The 23936-nt window shown below is 40.9% G+C and overlaps 2 protein-coding genes across 2 annotated transcripts; both read right to left on the bottom strand.

Annotated features, from left to right (window-relative positions):
* Positions 1-10082: 10082 nt before the first annotated feature.
* LOC138906274 (uncharacterized) lies at positions 10083-10613 on the bottom strand. The gene has a single exon (XM_070194809.1). The coding sequence runs from the start codon at positions 10611-10613 to the stop codon at positions 10083-10085; it is 531 nt and encodes a 176-aa protein (XP_070050910.1).
* Positions 10614-11355: 742 nt separating this feature from the next.
* Positions 11356-11801, bottom strand: LOC138906273 (uncharacterized). Its single transcript, XM_070194808.1, has 2 exons — positions 11787-11801; positions 11356-11670 (listed from the first exon to the last, which is right to left on the bottom strand). The coding sequence occupies exons 1-2, from the start codon at positions 11799-11801 to the stop codon at positions 11356-11358; spliced, it is 330 nt and encodes a 109-aa protein (XP_070050909.1).
* Positions 11802-23936: the final 12135 nt, after the last annotated feature.

The following is a 23936-nucleotide window of genomic DNA, read 5'->3' as shown; positions in this document are numbered from 1 at the left end:
GGCGACATAAGGCATTGGGCAGCTTCGTATTACGTGTATTGACTTTCGTGCATGGTTGAATTCAGTTACCGGATGATTCAGAGTGATTTGAGACACTTGGTCCCTAAAACAGAAGCTTAGTCTTAGAATTTTGACCGTAGATGGAACTGTGTGAAGACGACTCTGGAATGGAGTTCCGTCGATTCCGTTAGCTCCGTTGGGTGATTTTAGACTTAGGAGCGTGTCCGGATTGTGAATCTGAGGTCTGTAGCTGATTTAAGCTTGAAATGGCGAAAGTCGAATTTTTGGAGATTTGGACCGGAAGTGGACTTTTTAATATCGGGGTTGGAATCCGATTCTGGAAATTCGAATAGCTTCGTTATGTAATTTATGACTTGTGTACAAAATTTGAGGTCAATTAGACGTGATTTGATAGGTTTCGGCGTTGTATGTAGAAATTGAAAATTTCAAAGTTCATTAGGCTTGAATTGGGGTATAATTCATGGTTTTAGCATTGTTTGAGGTGATGTGAAGGTTCGACTAAGTTTGTATGGTGTTTTAGGACTTGTTAGTATATTTGGTTGAAATCCCTAGGGGCTCGGGTGAGTTTCAGATAGTTAACGGATAAAAAATTTGGACTTGAACAACTGCTGGAATTTTCTGATATCTGAGTCTGTTTTACTTCTACGCGATCGTGTGAATGTGTCTGCGATCGCGTAGGCTTAGTGGGTTAGTGGAGATTTTTGTTCTACGCGATCACGTGGGGATATTTGCGATCGCGTAAGGTTATTTAAGGGCTGCTGAGTTTTGTTCTACGCGATCGCGTGAAGGGCGATGTGATCGCGTAGAGTTGGAATCGTGTGCTTTGCGATCGCGTGGACGAGTCTGTGATCGTGTAGGTCTGTGAAGTTGTGCATCACGATTGCGTAGCATTGTTTGCGATCGCGTAAGGTTAAATCTGGGGAGTGTAAAACTGGTCTTCGCGATCGCGTGGGAATGTTCGCGATAGCGTAGAGCAAATGACTTGGCAGAGAGTTTAAGTTCTGAAAATGGGACTTTCATTTTTGACGGATTGGAGCTCGGGAAGAGGCGATTTTTGGGTGATTTTCAGAGAAAAATATGGGGTAAGTGTTCTTAACTCAATATTGGTCAAATTAACTGAATCCATGGTTGTTTTTAACATTTAATTAGTAAATTAAGTTGAAAGAATTGTGAAAACCCTCTTGGTTTAATTTAGAGATTTGAGGGTCGAGTTGATGTCGGATTTGAGTAAAATTGGTATGGTTGAACTCGTACCGGAATGGATGTTCGGACTTCGTAAAACTTATATCGGGTTCCAAGAGGCGGGTCCCGCGTTGACTTTTGTTGACTTTTTGGAATAAATTTTTAAGTCGATGTTTTTATTATTCGAAATTATTTTCGATGAATTTTAATAAAGTTATACAACTGATTTGAATAGATTTGAGCGGTACGGAGGTCAATTTAAGCAAGAAGGCGATTTTGGAATATCGGCATAACTTCAAAAAGGTAAGTGTCTTGCTTAACATCGAGTGGGGAAATTACCCCTTAGGCACTGAGTCTTATGTGCTATTTGTGAAATATAAAATGCCGTGTACGCGAGGTGACGAGTACGTACTCGGGCTTATATATGCAAATTTTATTGGATTAAAGTCCTAGGCATTATTGTGTAGTAAATTGGGTAATTGTAGATATTTATTAAATCATCTGTTTGCCATGCCTAAATCCTTGTTGTTGAATTTGTTTTTATATGACAATTTGATGTGATTGTTACTTAAAATATTTATGAAATTTTGTGAGTATTGTTGGTTTAATATTTCTTGAAAATTAATTTCAATATGAATTTTTTCTATGCAAATAATTAATTAAGCAAGTTTAAAAAGAAGTGTTAATATAATTATTTAAATTTGGATTAATGAAGGCTTTGCTTTATGCTGAGAAATTTTTATCTCTATTGATTATTTTTGGGGTGTTATACACATTGTGTGGAGCCTTCGGCTATTTGTTGTGAAATTAATTGATTTGGTTGCATCTTTGGAATTTTGGTTGTGGCCATTGGGCAAATTATAATACGAATTTATTTTGTTATGTTGCCGTGATAATTTTCGGTGTAAATTATTGTGTTGTGTGAGTTATTTTTTGAGGAGATAAGGGTGGCATTTCACCGTTGATATTATGTGGGTATAAGGGTGTCATTTCACTGTTGTTGTGTTTGTTGGAATATTATCTGGGCGGAGTGATAAGGGCAGCTATAAGAGCAATAAGGGTGGCTATAAGAGTGATAATGGTGGCTATTGATATTGTCAGGGCGGAGGGATAAGGGTGGCTATAGGAGAGATAAGGGTGGCTATTGTTAGGGACGATATGTGATGATGTGGAGTTGTGGTGTTGGTGATTTTCATGTGATGTGATTTTCTTGTGTTTATTTTTATACCTTGTGCAATTTATTTTGTTGTTGGTAAATTGATAACAATTTGATTTATGTTGAAACTGAGAGCATGTGGCTATTGCCAGGCGGATTATAAAATAAAATGTGGGCACGAGGTGCCGTGAGTAAATAATGAGGATATTGGCACGTGAATTGTCTGTGCAGTTATGATATGAAATGTGGGCACGGGTTGATGTGATTAAATGATAATGATATTTGGCACGTGAATTGTCCGTGTAGTTGTGATATCAAATGAGGGCACGAGGTTCCGGAAAAATATGAAGATTTAATTACGGGCACGAGGTGCCATGAAAATATAAAAGAGGGTTGAGACCCGTGTTTATAAAAAATATGAAAATGGGCTGAGACCCGTGGTTGAATGATTATGAAATGATGTGTCACATGGTGACTTTTTAATTGAAAGTATTATATTCAAAATATTTATTTGGAAGGATTTTTATTTAGAAAGTATTATATGAAAGAATTATATTTGAAAGATAATTATTTGAGAAAATTATATTTGAAAGAGAGTTTTGGAGAAATTATATGTGAAAGAAATTTATTTGAAAGACTTGATTTAATTGGGTATAATTATATTTATTAATTGTTGAGTGATATTAATGGTGTTCTTGTTGTCTTGTTGTGCATATCACTGGTTGTTTTATGTTACCCTTATTGTTATCTGTTTCATACTATTTTGTATATTATATTGCACATGCTATTAGACTAGTGAGTGTCTTGACTGTACCTTATCTCTACTCCATTGAGGTTAGTCTTGATACTTACTGGGTACCGACTGTGGTGTACTCATACTACACTTCTGCACATTTTTATGCAGAGCTAGGTATTGGAGATATCGGACTTGAGCAGAGTTAAAGCGGGACCGTAAGGATTCAAGGTAGAGCTGTTTGGTCGTTGCAGTCTCTTGGAGTCTATTCATTTCATTGTACTGTTAATTTTTTAATCAAACAGTATTGTATATTCGGTCCTCGCGATCATTCCATGTATTCAGTTAGAGTTCGTGACTCAGTACTACCAGTCTTGGGAGGTTGTATATTTATATTTGTTCCCTTGTTAGCTTTGTTTACTTATTTAATTAAAAAATAATGGCTTCAAAATGTAATTGAAATCGGCTTACTAGTCTTAGAGACTAGGTGCCATCACGATGCCTGTGGTGGAATTTTGGGTCGTGACATAAGCTCCCGCTATATATTAGAATTACAGTCAAATAGTTTTATAACAATATCCCTATATAACAATCATTTACTATAAAAGTCAAGTTTTTCTTGGAACTAATGTTTTATGTTATGCTATAAAATATATGTCATCTATAACAACACTTCACTATAGCATTCAAAAACTATCGGAACAAACGCGGTTGTTATAAATAGGTTTGACTGTATTGTTTATTTGGACGCAAAAAGTGAGTGTCGGTTGAGGTGATGACAACGGATTTCATGTTATAAAATGGAATTTAACTTATGCATGCGGATAGCCTAAAGATTTTTATATTGTCGATGTATTTTAACATGTTACAATTGGATATTTACTCTATTTATAATTAACGAGTTTAAGTTCCATATATTCATCGATGATGCAAAATAATCACACAAGTAGGTCAATTGCAAACAGTTACAGGAAAATCTCTACAATAAGCATATATTATTCATTACCTCATAAAAATGGGTTCCCCAAAATTTTTGAGTCTATGCTTTGGCCTTGAGCCGGTACATATATAATCATGTATAATTTATGTATACCGATTACAAAAAGATAAAATACTGAATCCGATCGTCTATTTATGTAAAGCTCCCGTGAAGCAATGACCAAACACAAATATAGGGTACGTTTTAGTAGACCTTTTTGTCAATGCCCCAGTAACGAAAAAGAAATTCAAATTGGGAATTAATTTGCTACTGCTATAGTGCTATTCTAGTACGTGACTTATATTCATAAGTACCAAAGTTGGATCATAGCCCACACAATGTTTAGCTGGATCAAATAGGCATGTCAATTTGAGCTACATAATAAAATGGAAAACTACCGGCTATGTCCAGAGGCATATTCAGATTGAGGGGTATGAGTTCACGTGAATTCATATTCCTCTCCCTAAATCATATATAATCATATTATATTTCTTCAAAATTACTTAAATATATGTGTGTGAATTCATGCTCAAAGACTTCTATGGTGCAATAATTATTGGGTGCACCTCTACAAGTGAAATGACAGTTCAAATCCACTCTAAATGGTCTTGATTTCGGTACAGAGTATAGAAATATATGTGAAAATTACTAACATTTCAAAAAGAATATGATTTTGAACTTATAATTTCAAAAGTGTAGTGGGTTCGTAATAAGAGGATAAAGTTAAACCGTCAAATATAAATTCTAGATACACTTCTTCATAAAAGTGCACAAATCCCCTTAAAATCCTGGATCCGCCTCTCGCTATACTCATTTATAAGTAGCTTATTATAAAAATTGGTCAATTCATTAAATATTACTAATATTAGCCAATTAGCTATTTACAACAACAACAACAACAACAACAACCCAGTGAGATCCCACAAGTGAGGTCTAGGGAGGGTAGTATGTACGCAGACCTTACCCCTAATCCGGAGGAGTAGAGAGGTTGTTTCCGGTAGACCCTCGGCACAAGAAGGAAAGAGACAGTGTGTTACACCCTATGTTTTCGTACATGAAAATATGCCATAAGTGAATTGATGAAAACTCGGGAATGAGATGTTACATCCTGCATTTTTATATATTAAAGTTTCGTCGTAAGTTAATCGACGTAAGTCCGGGAATGAGATTATTTTGAGGTTATTTTGGGATTATAAGCATTATGCTATTTCGAAAAAGTGATGAGTAAATTCGTGAAGGTGAGAGAGTAAGCAAATCGAAGAAAATGAATTTCGTCGAAGTTTGACATTTTGGGGAAAAATATGGCCCGAGCTAAAATACCCGATATTTATGGACTAGTGCCATACAAGGTACCATATGACCAGAATAGTATGATGTAGAAGGGTGTATTAAAAATAAGTAGTATTTTAAGTAATCTGAGATAATTTTTAATTACGTGGGTAATTGATTAATTATTGGTTTAATGGGAGATTAACTATATAATTAAGAATTTGTGAATAATTGTAGGTGGGGACAAAGCCCCCCACGTGGCAGTAAGTAGAGGAGGATTGGAGATGATTTGACTTTGGGCAATCTATTAAGATAACACATGGAAAGATAAGGCTTAATACTTATCCCTACACTTGCCTTGAATTAATACAAAATTCATTTGGAAAGTGGGTGATACAAAATGCCAAATACAAAGAACTTTTATCTTGAATCAAGAACCCATTTTGTAAGTGGGTTCTGCAAATGCAAAGAACTCTTATTTTGAAGGAATGCCAAAGTTCATTCGGCAAACGAATTATACAGAATACAAAGCCAAGGACGATAGTCACTCCATATTATAATAGCAATAGAATTTTTCGATTCTAAGGGAGTACGGTGTAATCCTTCTTAAGAATATCACACGGATTTTTTTCTACTCCAGGTATGTTAAGCCTATCCCTTCTTTTTTTTTTTGGCATGATCTATACGACACGAACGAAACGAGCAAATGACTCTATTCCACAAATGACTCTATTCCACACAACATCCACAAATTACTCTATTCATAGAAATACTAGAGATGCTTATGCTCTTTATTCCCCATGTGTCATATTATTTTATCATCTATTCATGGGTCTCAAAAATACGTAAGTTGGTAAAGTTTATTTCATGATATTAATCAGAGGTATAATGGTCTTATGACGTACCGAGAGATTTTATTAACGTATTTCATATGCATTTCATGCATTTATATATGCACATTGACCCATGACCAGATGGCGTTATATACGCATATATATATATATATGTATATGGGATATGGGAAAGGTTATGGCATTATATACGCATCACCACCTGATCAGCTGGTATACGTTGATGATTTTGCCCACAGTGGCCGAGATGATATGATGGGATGCCCTCAGAGGCCTGATGATGTTATGAAATATGTACCTATGCACGGCATGACATTCATGCGCATATGCATGACACTATAATTATTGCATGATTTACAGAGTTATCCAGACTTACAGGTTGGGTCATTTACTCTATATTTCTTCCATGTCTGTTATGTACTTATTTATGTGCCTTACATACTTAGTACATTATTCGTAATGACGTCCCTTTTGCCTGGGAACGTTGCGTTTCATGCCCGCAGGTCCTGATAGACAGGTCGAGAGTCCTCCAAGTAGGCTATCGGCTGAGCAGAAGATGTTGGTGCGCTCCATTTATTTCGGAGTTACTTGTTTGGTCATTATGATTTAGACGCATATTGTTTGGTATGACAGGGTCCTGTCCCAACCTTTATGATAAGTATGTACTCTTAGAGGCTTGTAGACAGAGGTCATGTATACGAATGCCCGTATGGCCTTGCCGGCCTATATTTTCAGTTTACAAATGATTATGTTGGCCTTATAGGCCCGTATGCCACATGTATAATTTTTTTTTATATCAGGTTGGATCGTCCTATATTGAGTATTCTCCTATGTCTATTCTGGTTAGCCCATGATGGCCCGTTTGGCCCATTTTCCAATAAAAGCACAATAAGAAAGATATGTTATGTTGGTACTCAGTTAAGTAAGGTACCGAATGCCCATCGCGGCCCATCGGTTTGGGTCATGACAAAAGTGGTATCAGAGCAGTTCTGTCCTAGGGAGTCTACAAGCCGTATCTAGTAGAGTCTTGTTTATGGGTGTGTCGTGCACCACACTTATAAGCAGGAGGCTACAGGGCATTTAGGACTGTCACTCTTTCTTCTTACTCTAGATCGTGTGGTAGAGCTCAGTTGTAAGAACTCAATTTTCTAAACTCTATTTTATTTATAATACGACGATGCCTACATCCAGAAATACGGTTGGTAAGAGATATAGCTGTGGAAGAGTTGAGTTAGAGGAACTCGATTTTTGCATCATGCTTATGATGGATAAATATGAGGTATTCAGCAGATCATATGTGTACTAAGATGTGTAAGTTTCTTGATAAGGATCCCTAATGCAAGAATGTCTATCCACTCTTACGGCAAAAAGGAATAAGAGAATCGGAAGGTAGACACAAGTTTCAACAAGTAAAACAAAAGTAAGGTGAAGAAGGGTATGAGGTATACAGTTAATGAAGATTAACAGTATTTACAATTCAAGTAGAGAAATATAAGCATTTTGAATTACCTTTAATTGTAACAGAGGTATGTACAATTAGTCACACCCATCTCAGTTATGCTCCATGGGAGCTAACAGATATAGTTTAAGAGAAGGACGGAATATCACGACTCGTTTGGGGTTAGAGTAACCCAAAATGATGGTTGGATTATTTGCGTTAGTTGACATTTTCGAAGGATATTGTAAATGTGTTAACAAAATCTCCTTGCGAGACACCCATGGTACACCCTAGAATAGTACATCTAGATATAAATACATGAGTGTTCAAAAAAAAAATTATAAACATAGGCAACCTGAAGAGCCAGTGGATGGAGTAAGGGGAGCTAAAAGCAGAAGAATATATTATTGAAGTTTTCAGAATAAAGTAATAGACATAAATGTTAGCGGGAAATAAGAAGAGAGTTAATAAAGCATTATGAGTAAGATGTGATACATGGATGACAGCGGTAGATAAAAGAAAATGACAGTATTGCAGAGTCTATAGTCAATTGAAGGAAAAGACGAGAGGTGACAGGCCTTGAGACAAAAAAAGAGTATGGGCCATAAATTCATATCCTCATTTCAAGAAACAAGTTCGTGACTCTAACATAATTGCCAGAAGGAAAAGTTAGACCCCAGAGTAATGGAAATCAGTATAGGCTGGTGAACAAGATAAACTAAACATCAATTAGGGAATGAGTGATTTGATAATAGTCGGCATCATGAGAATTTTAGAGTTGCGTTCCGGCAATAATAGAATGGTCATTCAGGAAAACACTTCCCTAAAGCAAGCAATGTGAGCAAAGTTAAGCTCAAGGGACTGTATGTGCCAGTTGAACTAAGTGTCACCATCGCGAGTAAAGAATTTTTTTATCCTTGGTACAGAAGGATTACCGCAAGGCGAGTAAGGGTCACCGATGATGTGAAAGGATGCCAAAGATGAAGAGGTAAAACATCTATAGGTAGATCGCCGTAGTGCTAAATCTTAGTACTCCCCTAAAGGGGGGAATATAGAGTGATGTGGTATTAAGTCTTAATTAAGTGGTTCTAGTAACTATAGAGTGGTAAAGGAATAATGCAAAAAAAAATGAAATGATGAAAGGGATGAGATTGCACTTATTCAAATCCCATAGATATGCTACCATTCCAGAACATTATGCAAGCACGACGTCAATGAAAGGAAGAGGAAACTAAAGAGTTACATCAACTAAGTAAATCAGGAATTAGATTATTGGACCCAAAAAATTATGGACATCGTGATTGAGAACATTGCAGAATCACTCTTAATATCAGAGATACAAGAGAGACAATACAGTAGCCATATTCTATAATGGCTCTACAAGGAAGCCAGTTAGAAAAAGTACCAACCTTATAAGAAGCCAGTATGAAGCTCTTACTGGATTGTGTATACACCAGAGGTGCAAGTATTATAATAGAGCTTCAAGTTGTGAATACGAATTATACTTATGTGGAAAGGAGGTCATGAAAGAAATAGAAGATGTTGATGCGCTCCATTTGCTCCAGAGTCGCTTATTTGGTTAGTATGACTTAGACATGTATTGATTGGTATGTCGGGGCCCTGTCCTGGCCTTATGACGTTGATGTACTCTTAGAGGCTTGTAGACATATGTCATGTACGCGAAAGTTTGTATGGCCTTGTCGGCCTATGTTCAGTGTGCGAGTGATCATTTTGGGCTTATAGGCCCGTATATCTTATGTATAAGTTGGTATTACGTGTTTTATTCTAGTTATCCTATGACAACCTCTCCGTCTAATTTATCTATGATAGCATGATACGAAAAGATACATTATGTTGGTACTCGATTGAGTAAGGTATCGGGTGCCCGTCGCAGCCCATCGGTTTGGGTCGTGACATAGTGTATCAGTAACAGTAATAGAATCCAGAAAGATAACACCAGCAACGCAATAACCAGAAAATAGAGAGAAAAGTAGTAACACTAAGCAATAACAAAGGCACAGTACTACAGACGTAAGGGAATAATATGTACACAAAGGGCCAGTAAACATACTACAACCTAACTTACGACCCTAATGAAGTATTAAGAACACAGCTGGATCCACTAGCAGCCTAAAACAAAATACTATCATACTAGCCTCTTATCTCCTAACCTACAACCCTAATGCTCGACTTCCATAACTTTCTATCAAGGTCCATGTCCTCAAATATCTGCATCCGCATCATGGCCTGCCTGATCACCTCTCCCCAATATTTCTTAGGTCTCCCTCTACCTCTTCTCATACCCGTCAAGGCTAGCCATTCACACCTCCTTACCGGTGTATCCAGGCTTCTCCTCTTCACGTGCCCGAACCATCTAAGACTAGCTTCCCGCATCTTGTCTTCCATGGGAGCCACGCCCACTTTCACCCGAATATCTTCATTCCTAATCTTATCTAGCTTAGTGTGTCGCACATCCATCTCAGCATCCTTATCTCTGCAACTTTCATCTTCTGGGTATGAGAATTTTTGACTGGCCAACACTCTGCACCATACATCATGGCCGGCCTAACCACCACTCTATAGAACTTTCCTTTAAGTTCCGGAGGCACCTTCCTGTCACACAGGACACCAGACGCTAGCCTCCATTTCATCCACCCTACTCCTATACGGTGCATGACATCCTCGTCAATATCCTCATCCCCCTGTATAATCGACCCCAGGTACTTTAAGCTCCCTTTCTTGGGGATGACTTGAGAGTCAAGCCTCACGTCCATGTCCGCTTCACCCGGCACACTGCTGAACTTGAACTCCACGTATTCAATCTTAGTCTTGCTCAGCTTGAATCCTTTATACTCAAGGGTCCGTCTCCAAATCTCCAACCTCTCGTTAACACCGCCTCGCATCTCATCAATCAGAACTATATCATCAGTGAATAACATGCACCATGGCACCTCCCCTTGAATATGGTGTGTCAGTGCGTCCATCGTCAGAGCAAATAAGAACGGGCTGAGCGCAAATCCTTGGTGTAGCCCCATAACAACCGGGAAATGCTCCGAGTCGCCCCCACTATCCTAACCCGAGTCTTAGCTCCATCATACATATCCTTAATCACCCTAATATAAGCCACCAGAACACTTTTCACCTCCAGGCATCTCCAAAGAACTTCCCTAGGTACCTTGTCATAAGCCTTTTCTAGGTCAATAAACACCATGTGCAAATCCTTTCTCCTATCCCTGTACAGTTCCACCAACCTCCGAATAAGATGGATCGCTTCCGTAGTGGAACGACCAGGCATGAACCCAAACTGGTTATCAAATATCGACACCAGCCTCCTCACCCTCGCTTTCACTACCCCCTCCCACACTTTCATAGTATGAATCAGTAGCTTGATGCCCCTATACTTGTTACAGTTTTGGATATCGCCTTTGTTCTTGTATAGCGAAATCATCATACTCCACCTTCATTCATCTAGCATCTCGTTCATCTTGAAAATAACATTAAACAGCGTAGTTAGCCACTCCAATCCTGCTCTACCCACATACCTCAAAAATTCTACTAGATTTTATCTGGCCATGTCGCTCTGCCCTTGCTCATCTTACGCATAGTCCCGACAACCTCCTCGACTCTAATGCGCCTACAGTAGCAGAAAACTCAGTGACACTCGGAGTGCTCCAATTCTCCTAGCACAATGTCTCTGTCCCCTTTGCCATTCAGCAGCTTATGTAACTACGTCTGCCACATCTGCTTAATCTGCGTGTCTTCCATTAACTCTCGGCCTTCCTCGTCCTTGATGCACCTCACTTGGTCTAGATCACGAGCCGTCTTCTCTCTCGCCTTGGCCAGTCGGAATAACTTCTTGTCTCCGCCTTTGTCCCCCAGTTCTTCGTACATGTGACCAAATACTGCATTCTTCGCTTCCGTGACCACTAACTTCGCCACCTTCTTAGCTTCCTTATAACTTACTCTGTTCATCTGCCTCTCCTCCTCATCCGTACTCTCCACTAACCGCCGATATGCCGCTTTCTTTTCCTCTACCTTAACCTAGACCTCGGTATTCCACCACCAGTCACCCATGTGCCCGCCCGAGTAACCCTTCGAGACCCTTAGCACCTTTCTTGCCGCCTTCCTAATACTGTTTTCCGTCATCATCCACATACTGCTTGCTTCCCCATTACTTCTCCAGGCCCCCATAGCCAACAACCTTCTCCCTAGCTCGTGAGCTTTCTCCTTCATCAAGGCACCCTACCTAATCCTCGGACGACCCTGAACCACCTTCCTCTTCCTCCTTATCGATATGCCAACGTCCACCACCAAGTGCCTATGTTGGGTCGCGAGTGACTCACTCGGGATAACCTTGCAATCCTTGCACAACCCTCTATCATATCTCAGGAGAAGATAATCAAATATGAGTCTTAGCCACCGTACTCTGAAAAGTAACTAAATGCTCCTCCATCTTCGGAAACATAGAGTTCGCAATCACCAACTCAAAATCCTTAGCGAAATCCAATAGAGAAGTTCCACCTCTGTTCCTAACCCCAAATCGAAAGCCGCCATGAACCTCGCCATAACTACTAGCAGACACCCTGATATACCCGTTGAAATCCCCTCCTATAAATAACTTCTCCGTGGGCGGAATACCATGCACCACTTCATCCAAACCCTCCTAGAAACACCTCTTAACCTCTTCATCCAAGAACGCTTGGGGAGCGTAGGCGCTAATGACATTTAGAGTGAGCCCTCCAACTACTAACTTAATTACCATTAATCTATCACTCACCCGCCTAACCTCAATCACCGACTTTCTATGATACTTGACCACCAAAATACCCACTCCGTTCTTACCCTTCGAGCATCCAGAGTACCACAGTTTAAACCCATCTGCGTTCCTCGCCTTCGATCCTACCCACTTAATCTCCTGAACACATGCTATATTGACCTTTCTCTTCTAGAGAATCTGTGCGAACTCGATAGACTTACCCGTTAACGTCCCTATATTCCACGACCCAATTCTCAACATATAGTCACCCTTGCCTCCATTACCCCCCTGACCCCTACCCCACCCTTATCCCCTGCCCCGTCTCCCGCCCCTCCCAAGGACATGACCTTATTCTACCATCACAGACCACAGCCAGAACAAGCGACGACCAAATGCAAAGGAAACAGGTTGTCAGGCCCACTAAAATAATGCCTAGACTAGTATCAACTAATAAAACAACAATAAGCTACCACAAAAGGAAGGGAAACAAGAGATCGGGAGGTACCAACTCCCGAGAATAGAACTTGGATCAATGTACCGTGCTCCCTTCCAAATTCCTGCCATCCCTTGTTACTGCCAACCAGAGGTGACCCGTGCTGCTTGCCCGAACGCCGCGACTATCCACCTGAAATTTTTTTAAAGAAATACGAAAACCAAAACAGGGAGAGGGGGGTGCTGTCACCACTGTACCTTGTGACCCACTGTATGGTAGCCTTGGCTGCTCACTTTCATGAAGCCGGAGCAGGCACCGGCAAAGGCAGCCGCTGACCAGACCCAAAGAGGCCGCAAGAAGAAGAAATAAAAATGGGGAAATGAGAGAGGAAGGGGGGAGAGGTCTAGGGTTTGCAGTGGAGAGAAGAGAAATAAAAAAGATAAAGAGAGAGACAGGACAGCAGTCGCCGGAATAATTGTCGGCAGAGCTGCAGTTGCCCGGCGGCTACTGTTAGGGTTGGGGAAGTGGGGAGGAGAGAAGACGGAGGATAGAGGGGAGCAGTAGAAGAAAGAGAGGGAGAGAGGAGAGATGGTCAGAAAACTTACCTAGTGGGTTGGGTGGTCGTCGGCGTCGGCGCTGTAAGATGCCCGGTCAAAAGATGACCGTTGGATTTCAGTCAAAAAGAGAGAGTGAAATCGGGGAGAGAGAAAATTTTAGTCCTTGGGAAAGAATATGATAGGAGAAAGATAGGAGAAGAACAGAGGAAAAGAAGGGAAAAGAGTAGAGCGAGAGAGAGAGAGAGAGAGAGAGAGAGAGAGAGAAAGAGAGAGAGAGAGAGAGAGAGAAAGAAAGAGGAGGAAGAAGATAGAACAACCAATTAGCTATTTTTAGCCAAAAAAGATCAATTTTTTGCTTGAGTGGGTGTTATTAGAATAGATTGCATACATCTTAAGGAGTTTGAATCTCAGTTTTGGGATGATTTGGCGGAGTTTTGAGGTGGTTTGAATTGAAAATTCGAAGTAGAAGATGAAACATGAAAAATAAATGATATGTGTATCAAACTATGTATCATATGTGTATCACATATGTATCATATATGTATCAAATATGTATCACATGTATATTCACGTATACTTGTATGGCTGTATTTCGTATACATGCGTGATATATGTGTTGCACAAGAATTTTTTGAATTCGATTTTGACTCAAAATTTTGATATCAAATCAATCTAAATCACCTCCAATCTTCCTCAAAATTTGTATATTGACTCATCTATTTACTACCTCATCCATGAAATTGTCTTTCTGTCTTACATTTAATGTTGCTGATCACGCTTAAAAATATGAAATGAGATCTTCTCGTGTGATTTTTGGAGAGAAAGAACCTTTTATATGTGCTTGGCTAGTTTTTGTAAGTCTATAATTAATAGTTAGAGATAGGTAAGTTGAAACCTATTTGGGACATTTATGTAAGATTCCTAAATAAAATTAAATTATAACTTGACCTGCCCAACTCAACACTAATTTTAGTTCCTTTATAATTTGTTTAATTATCAAATCAATCTAATAAAACATTGTTCTTCTATTTAATATGACTATATGAGACACACAAAATCCAGGAAAAAAACACTTATAATTATAATTACTACAACGACTAATTAAAAGCGGAAATGTCCTTTTGTTTTCCTCTATTATTTTATATGGTTTACTAATGTAGCTTCTTCTTTTACGTTTGACTGTTCAAATTAAATATAATTACTACAACGACTAATTAGAGCAAAGTTTTATAACTTGAAACATAATTTCAACGTTCCTAAATTAATTAGTGCCTACAAATTTATATACGGTCAAAACCAGGTTGTCCTTCGTACGTACTGCTAGAGATGGGAATATAGTGGATCGAAGAGCGTCTTCATAATATTAGGATGAGGTCCGAAGTCAGGTCACCGAGCTTTGAGTTTTAGGGACCGATCAATGTCGAGCTCGAATCCAAATCGAACTATGATGCGAAACGAAATTATCGAGCTTATGAGTCAGAGACCGACCAACACCGAGCCCAAATCAATACCGGACCCCGAGTCAAAATCGAGCTCGAGTCAATATCAAGCTCGAATCGATATCGAGCTCATAGACAAGAGCCGTTGCAACCGCACTAAGGGAGAGAATCTCGGCGGGAATTAGAAAAATACTGATTTATCATGGGTTCCCCACTTTGTATTTTTAATTATATCTAAAGTAGGATCCCTCCACTATAAGGGGATGACTATTGTTTTTGTAAGGGGATCCATCAAGCCATTCAGACACTGTAACTAAAACACTATTGACACATTCTCATATTGAAAGATTATCCTTTTGAGCTTCATACATTATTTCATCTTGACTATTCATATATCACCCTCTTTTCAACTTAATTATTTTTCATTCTTTATACAGTCAAGAGTTGATATTTTTACTTCTTTTTACAATTTGTGTCAAGTTATACCACGTGTCCTTAGAACTACATACAAATTCAACTTAAACCATTTTTCGGGTAAATAGTTTGGCGCCCACCGTGGGGCTAAGGATAACAGTGATTATTTGATACGACTCTCTACAAAATACACCATTTTACGCTTGATTTTGGAAGCGTCTTTGATTTCAGATTAGCAGTGACGAATTCTCAATTAATGGCCTTACCACTCGACAACGAAGCTGGCCTTCAAGATGAGAACAACAACTTAACGCCCAGGGGCGAAAGGCAGCTCATCGATGCAGTTGGAGCTCGGGTCGAAGTACCATTAGACGTTAATTCGCATGTGGCCATTGAGGCAAACCAACGTTCTGACCCTGAAAATAGCATTCGAGGTGGAACTCGATCTGCAGCTCGAGATACCCATATCGTTGATGAACACGGAATCAGCTTACGTATGATTTTTGAAATATTGCAAGCTCAGCAGGTAGTGGTAGCTTAGTTGCAGAGTCAAACTCAGGTACCGAGCAGACTGGAGCCCAGTCCACCCCGAGAAGTCACCCACAGAATGGAGCCAGCTATAGTAAGGTCAAATGAGCAAAAATCGGGGACTAATCCAGAAATTGTTAAGATGTTCGAGAAACTCACAAAACGAATCGAAACAAATGATAAAAAAGTAGAAACATATAACTCCAGGGTCGATCATATCCCGGGGGCACCACCAGTGTTGAAAGGGTTGGATTCCAAAAAAATTCGTGCAAAAGCCTTTTCCCCCAAGTGCAGCTCCTAAACCGATCCCAAAAAAGTTTCACATTCCCAAAATTCCTAAATATAATGGAAGGACCGACCCCAATGAATATGTCACCTCTTACACATGTGCCATTAAAGGGAACGATCTAGAAGATGACGAGATTGAATCTATATTGTTGAAGAAAAATGGTGAAACCCTTTCAAATGGAGCAATGATATGGTATCATAACTTACCGCCTAACTCTATCGATTCTTTCGCTATGCTTGTAGATTCTTTCGTATAGGCACATGTCGGGGCCATAAAGGTCGCAACGAGGAAATCAAACCTTTTCAAGGTAAGACAAAGGGATAATGAAATGCTGAGGGAGTTCGTGTCCCGATTTCAAATGGAATGCATGGAGTTGCCATCGGTCACAGATGATTGGGTCGTTCAATCTTTCACCCCAAGGGTGAACGAGCGGAGTTCGATAGCATCACGTCAGTTAAAACAAAATTTGATCGAGTATCCAGCTGTAACTTGGGCAGATATGCACAATCAATATCAATCGAAGATCAGGGTCGAGGATGACAAATTAGAAGCCCCTTCCGGTTCAGTACATCCAAACAGGTCGGCAGTTAAAAACCAGAGGGATGTCGACAGAGAGCCAAGGTCGAACAGAGACCGATATCAACCATACACCGCATATCGAAGGAACAATGGTTCAGGACGCAGTTCCGCCCGAAACAATCGAAGAAGTGATCGAGGACAGAATTCTCGGGGACTTATGAGCAAAAGTGGTTTTGACAAGTATGTCGATCACATAGAGGCACCTCGGTTATCGGAATATAAATTTATCATTGATGCATCGGGCATTGTATCGGTAATCGGAAGGATCAAAGATACTATATGGCCCAGACCCATACAAACCGATCCTTCCCAGAGAAACCCAAATTTGACGTGCAAGTATCATGGCACGCATGGTCACTAGACCGAGGATTGCAGACAATTAAGGGAGGAGGTAGCCTGTCTATTTAACGAGGGCCACCTTCGAGAGTTCCTCAACGATCGAGCCAAGAATCATTTCAAAGAAAGGGACGCCAACGGGAAAAATGAATAGGGGGAACCCCAACATGTCATTCATATGATCGTCGGTGGGGTCGACCTTCCACAGGGACCCATATTCAAACGCACTAAGGGATCAATCACTAGGGAAAAACGAACCTGAGATTATGTGCCCGAAGGCACTTTATCATTCAACAACGAAGAAGCAAAAGGCATTTCTCACCCCCACAACGACGCCCTGGGAATTTTTATCTTATTAAATAAAGTTCAAGTTAAGCGTGTTTTAGTAGATCCAGATAGCTCGGCGAATATCATCCGATCGAGGGTCGTAGAGCAGCTCGGCCTACAAAATCAAATTGAGGCTTCAATATGACCAGTGAAACAACTAAATGAGAGATTATTCTACTGGTAAGCGTGGCCAGAACCATTCAAGATACCAAGTTCCACGTAATCGAGGGCGACATGAGGTACAATGCCCTGCTCGGAAGGCCTTGGATCCACAATATTAGGGTAGTCCCCTCGACTCTCCACCAAATGATGAAATTCCCGACGTCAGATGGTATAAAAACGATATACGGGGAGCAGCATGATGCAAAAAAAATGTTTGTGGTCGATGAGGTAACACCGATATCGACACTAACAACCTCGGAAAGGTCGAGCATCAAACGTAAATATGGAGTCAAGTAGCAATCACAGCCACCAGTCTCGACCGAATCAGGGAAGCATGAGATAGAAGAAGAGGAGGATGATTTTCTAACCCCTCGAACTTTTATTGTTCCCGAAGATTCTAACGCCACCGAATCAACGGCCGAAGAGCTAGAACATGTTATATTGATCGAGTATTTGCCCGAGCGAATGGTATACCTGGGAACGGGATTAACCCCCCCGAACTCAGGAAAAAGCTTATTCAATTTCTTATTGATAACATAGATTATTTTTCTTGGTCCCATTTAGACATGACAGGGATCCCGGCGGAGATAACAACACATCAGCTAAGCCTGGACCCTAGTTTCAAACCGGTGAAGCAAAAAAGAATACCCCAGTTCAAGGTAAAGCACGCATTCGTAAAGGACGAGGTAACTAAACTTCTCAAAATAGAGTCCATTCGGGAGGTGAAATATCCCAAATGGTTAGTCAATGTAGTTGTAGTCCCTAAAAAAGGGAATAAACTTAGAATGTGTGTAGATTATAAGGATTTGAACAAGGCATGCCCAAAAGATTCTTTTTCACTACCTAACATCGATCGCATAATCGATGCCACGACCGGCCACGAGATCCTTACTTTTCTCGATGCCTATTCCGGGTACAATCAAATCCAAATAAACCCGGAGGACCGAGAAAAGACTTCATTCATAACCAAGTATGGGACTTATTGTTTTAATGGAATGCCCTTCGGGCTAAAAAATGCAGGAGCTACTTACCAACGCCTAGTAAATAAGATATTCGAAGAACAAATAGGTAAGTCAATGGAAGTTTATATTGATGACATGCTAGTTAAGTCCCTGTACGGAGAGGACCATTTGGCTCATTTGCAGGAGACGTTCGAGATTTTAAGGAAATACAACATGAAGCTCAATCTCGAGAAATGTGCGGTCGGTTCGGGCAAGTTCCTTGGCTTCATGGTATCGAATCGGTGGATCGAGATCAACCCCGATAAAATCAAGTCCATCGAAGACATCACCATCGTGGACAGTGTAAAAGCCCTGCAGAAGCTAACTGGATGGATAGTTGCCTTAGGTCAATTCATTTCGAGGTCGTCGGATCGAAGCCACAGTTTTTTCTCTCTACTCAAAAAGAAGAACGATTTCGCCTGGACCCCGGAATGCCAACATGCATTAGAGGAATTGAAGCGATACCTTTCGGGCCCACCACTGCTTCACAGTCCAAAGGAAGATAAGAAAATTTACTTGTACTTGGCAGTATCGAAAATTGCAGTAAGTGGTGTCCTAGTTTGAGAAGAGCAAGGTACGCAATTTTCCGTTTATTATGTAAGTCGAACCTTAGGAGAAGCATAAACTAGATATCCACACTTAGAGAAATTGGCACTTGCACTAATAAACGTCTCAAGAAAGTTAAGACCATACTTTCAATGTCACCCCATACGCGTATTAACCACTTACCCACTTCGTAATATTTTGCACAAGCCCGAACTATCGGGCCAATTGTCCAAATGGGCCGTCAAACTCGGTGGGTACGATATCAAATATCAACCCCGGATGGCCATCAAGTCTCAAATTTTAGCGGACTTCGTGGCCGATTTCAAGCCAACCCTCATACTCGAAGTTGAAAAGGAACTCTTGCTAAAATCGGGTACATCATCGGGGGTATGGACCCTCTTCACAGACGGTGCTTCGAATGTGAAGGGATCCGGGCTAGGCATCATTTTGAAACCGCCCACGGGTAAAACTATTAGGCAATCTATCAAAACTTCTAGGATGACTAACAATGAAGCCGAGTACGAGGCTATGATTGTAGGTCTCGAGCTAGCTAAAAGCTTGGGAGAAGAAGTCATTGAAGCTAAGTGTGACTCTTTACTGGTGGTGAACCAAGTAAACAAAACCTTCGAAGTTCGAGAGGATAGAATGCAAAGGTATTTGGACAAACTGCAGGTAACTTTGCACCGTTTCAAGGAATGGACTTTACAGCATGTGCCTCGAGAACAAAACAGTGAGGCCGGTTCACTTGCAAATTTGGGGTCATCGGTCGAGGAAGATGAGATCAGTTCGGGGACTGTCGTTTAACTCTCAGGATCCGTAATAGAGGAGGGCCATGCTGAGATAAACTCTACAAGCTTAACCTGGGATTGAAGGAATAAGTATATTGAATACTTGAAGAACGGAAAGCTCCCATCGGACCCTAAAGAGTCGAGGGCCTTGCAAACCAAAGCTGCTCGATTCACATTGGCTAAAGATGGAAAATTATACAGAAGGATATTCGATGGACCATTGGCAGTATGCTTAGGACCAGGATACACCAATTATGTTTTACGAGAGGTCCATGAAGGAACTTGTGGGAACCACTCCGGCGCCGAATCACTGATTCACAAAATCATTAGAGCAGGATACTACTGGGATAGCATGAAAAAAGACACTACGAAGTTTGTTCGAAAATGTGATAAATGTCAAAGGTTTACATCGATGATCCACCAGCCCAGAGAACGACTTCACTCAGTCCTATCCCTATGGCCATTCATGAAATGAGGGATGGATATCATCGGCCCTCTGCCATCGGCCCCAGGTAAAGCTAAGTTCATTTTATTTATGACTGGCTATTTCTCTAAATGGTTTGAAGCACAGGCGTTCGAGAAATTGATAGAGAAAGAGGTTATAGACTTCATCTGGGATCACATCGTATGTCGATTTGGGATACCCGCTGAAATAGTATGTGATAATGGAAAATAATTTAGGGATACCCGCCAAAATAGTATGTGATAATGTAAAATAATTTATCGACAACAAAGTGACGAAATTCCTCGAAGACCACAAAATAAAAAGGATATTGTCAACACTGTATCACCCTAGTGGGAACGGACATGCCGAATCGACGAACAAGACTATCATTCAAAACTTAAAGAAAAGGTTGAACGACGCTAAGGGGAAATGGAGAGAAGTTCTACCTGAAGTCCTTTGGGAGTATCGAACAACATCAAAGTCCAGTATGGGGTCAACCCCGTTCTCCTTAGTATATGGCTCCGAAGCCTTGATTCCAGTCCAAGTCGGGGAACCTGGTGCCAGGTTTCAGCATACAATAGAAGAGTCAAATCACGAGGCTATGAATACTAGCCTCGACTTATTGGATGAAAAACAAGAAGCCGCTCTCGTCCGATTGGCCGCCCAAAAATAGCGGATCGAAAGATACTATAATCGAAGAACCAATCTTCGCCATTTCAAAATCGGAGTCTTAGTGCTAAGGAAAGTCACCATCAACACCCGAAATCAAAATGAAGAAAAACTGGGTCCTAACTGAGAAGGACCATATCAGGTATTCAAAATCGTCGGTAAAGGATCCTACAAGCTCGGTGTCATAAACGGTGAACAACTACAAAGCAATTAGAACTTGTCACACCTAAAACGATACTACTACTAAGGTATGACCCTCCCATGCTCATTTATATTTCAAAACTAACCATTGTAGGAGTACGACCAGGAACATAGATGGATTATTCAACACGAAGCCTTAGGTCTGAAAGCACGAGTTGCACTCTTTTTTCCTTAGACCGGTTTTTATCCCAAATGAGTTTTTCCGCAAGGTTTTTAATGAGGCAACCATTGATCGTGCTAACTTAGAACAATTCAATAGTGTCCGAGGACTCTTTACAATCAACCTCGAATACTGGGGGGCATTACCATCAAATAAATCAAGTTCGATATAAGAAAGTTACTTCATGTCAAACAGGGTCTCGATAGGAAAACGTGTAAGGGCCAAATGGTCAAAACGAACCATCCCCGCATAGTTTTGCTTGAACCCCGGCACAGAACACGAACATATGTATAATGACTTATAAAGTTAAACTTCTTCTTTACCGATATCTCATATTTTGAAAAGTTCGTTCTACTTCACGATTCAAATAGGCTTAAGGGCCGACCACGACCGAAGGAGTTTTGAAAAACTCACCCCATAAAGCCTACGGGTTACATTACTTTGAGTTCGAGCAATATCTCACTCAAATATTAAGCCTACGGGCTACCTTACTTCGAGTTTGATCAATCACTCACTCGACTATTAAGTCTACGGGCTACATTACTTCGAGTTCAAGCAATCACTCACTCGACTATAAGGCCTAAGGGCTACCTTACTTCGAGTTCAAGCAAATCACTCACTCGACCATAAAGCCTACGAGCTATATTACTTCGAGTTTGAGAAATCACTCACTCGACTATAAAGACTAAGGGACATTGTTACTTCAAGTTCGAGCAAGCACTCACTCAGTTATAAAGACTACAAAAGTCCGAGTTCAATCAAATTGCCTAAAGCCTCAAACTTATGAACATTTTTCATAAGGCATGAATAAAACAAAATCTTCACAAGGCAGAAAATAAAACAGAGACAGGTTGGGAAAGGAAAAGACCTTTATATATATGATAATGTTTATAACGTCCGATCAGGACCCTACACAAAAAATCTAGATAGGAAAAACCCTAATTATCTCCGGGGGCAGTCTCTTCTCCATCGGGCACCTCCCCGCTCTCAGACCCACTCTTGCTCCCATCATCATCATCATCATCGGAAGCCAAGGCTCTAGCATTGGCTTCAAGCTCTTTAGCCTTCTTTATCTCTTCGGTAAGACCAACGCCTCAAGCGTGGATCTCCTCGAGGGTCTCCCTCCGAGATTGGCATTTGACAAGTTCAGCAACCCAATATGCTCGAGTTTGAGCGATCTCGGCTGCCTCTCTTGCTTGCACCTGAGCAGCTTCAGGATCGGCCCGATAGATGGGCACAAATGCATCCGCATAAGCCTTTGCTTTTTCAGCCTTGGCAAGTTCAGAAGTCAACCGAGCCTCGAGCTCTTTTATTTTTCTTGCTTGAACCGAGCTTTTTTCCTTCAGGACTTGAAGTTAACTTTTAGCTGATAACAATTGGGCTTGAGCAGTCTCTTTTTCTGCAGCAAGGTGGTCCATACCTTCTTTCCACTCCAAGGACTCCGCCCTTATCACATCGACCTCGTCACAGAGCTTCTCGATCACCTCAAGCTTCTGCTGCAACTGTGAGATCGAAATATTAGCCACCATTCCAGTATCGAGCCCATGGGTTTTTAATATTATCATTACCTGCTCGGTCAGATCGGTCTGATCTTGGTGAGCCTTGGCCAACTCAGCTCGGAGGTCCTTGATTTCCTCTCCTCTTTGCTCTAAGAGGAGTTTAAGGGCATTCCTCTCCTCCGTGACCCATTAGAGGTCGGCCTCGTATCGACGCAGCTCAGCTCGAGACCGAGAACATGCTTCTCGATGAATCATTGCAGCCTACGAAGAAAGAAGAAATGAAGTTAGAAAAGAAAAACAAACATGAAGATAATACCAACGAAGTAAGTTAAGGCTTACCCGATTCAAAGCCTGCTACACTCCGTGGAAAAGATCTGATGCATCACTAGGGCCGGCAACATCCTCAATATCGGTAAACCAATCACGAAAAGGGTCCTCTCCTTCATGAGACCCATCTACCTCGAGGGTCCACAAAGCTTGGGCTTCCCGAATCGCCCCTTCGAAAAATGTAGAGAAAGTGGGCGAGTCTCCGATTACTACTGCCCCAAGTAAGTCATTTGGGGCGTTCTCTTCGGTTCAAAGAGATTCAGGGACGACCCCTTCAGATATACCCACCAGCTGTTGACTTCGGTAGGAGGCATCCTCGATCTCTAACGACTCGGGGATTTTGCCCTAATCTTTCTCCGATATACCCTCAGTTTGAGGCGGAGCCTTATGAACCACCATCGATCCAGCTACCTGTGGGGCATCGATGGTCTTCTTCACTCGGGCCATCAGTACGGACCCGTCGTCTTCTTCTTCTTCTTCTTCCTCGTCTTCATCCCTTAGACTCCGAACTGATTCTTCGGTTAAAGGGATGGTATTCTTCCTCGGCTTATGGGCCGACCTCGTCTTCGATTCTGGATCTTCGGAAGTAGAGGCCCTTTTTCTCTTATTGTCCTTCGCCGGTTTGGAAACAGGGGCCGAAGCTTCTACCTCGCCAGACAGAGGCCTCAAAATCGCATCTCTGCCCAAACCTACACACAAGAAAATTGGTTAAGTATATGGAAGACATTTCGTTCGAACTATCAAAGACATGAGAAAGAGGCTTACCATTATTTTTGGCCTCCCATCGGCCTTATGACAAATCACGCCACGAACATTCGGTGTATGTAGAGGTCGAAGCCAGGTCCCGTACC

Source organism: Nicotiana tomentosiformis, chromosome 2, assembly GCF_000390325.3.
Source record: "Nicotiana tomentosiformis chromosome 2, ASM39032v3, whole genome shotgun sequence".
NCBI lineage: Eukaryota > Viridiplantae > Streptophyta > Magnoliopsida > Solanales > Solanaceae > Nicotiana > Nicotiana tomentosiformis.
This window is presented reverse-complemented; position numbering and strand designations above follow the sequence as displayed.

Excerpts from the sequence above, each read along its gene's own strand:
- LOC138906274 (XM_070194809.1), bottom strand. The coding sequence starts at position 10,613 with ATGGACGCACTGACACACCATATTCAAGGGGAGGTGCCATGGTGCATG.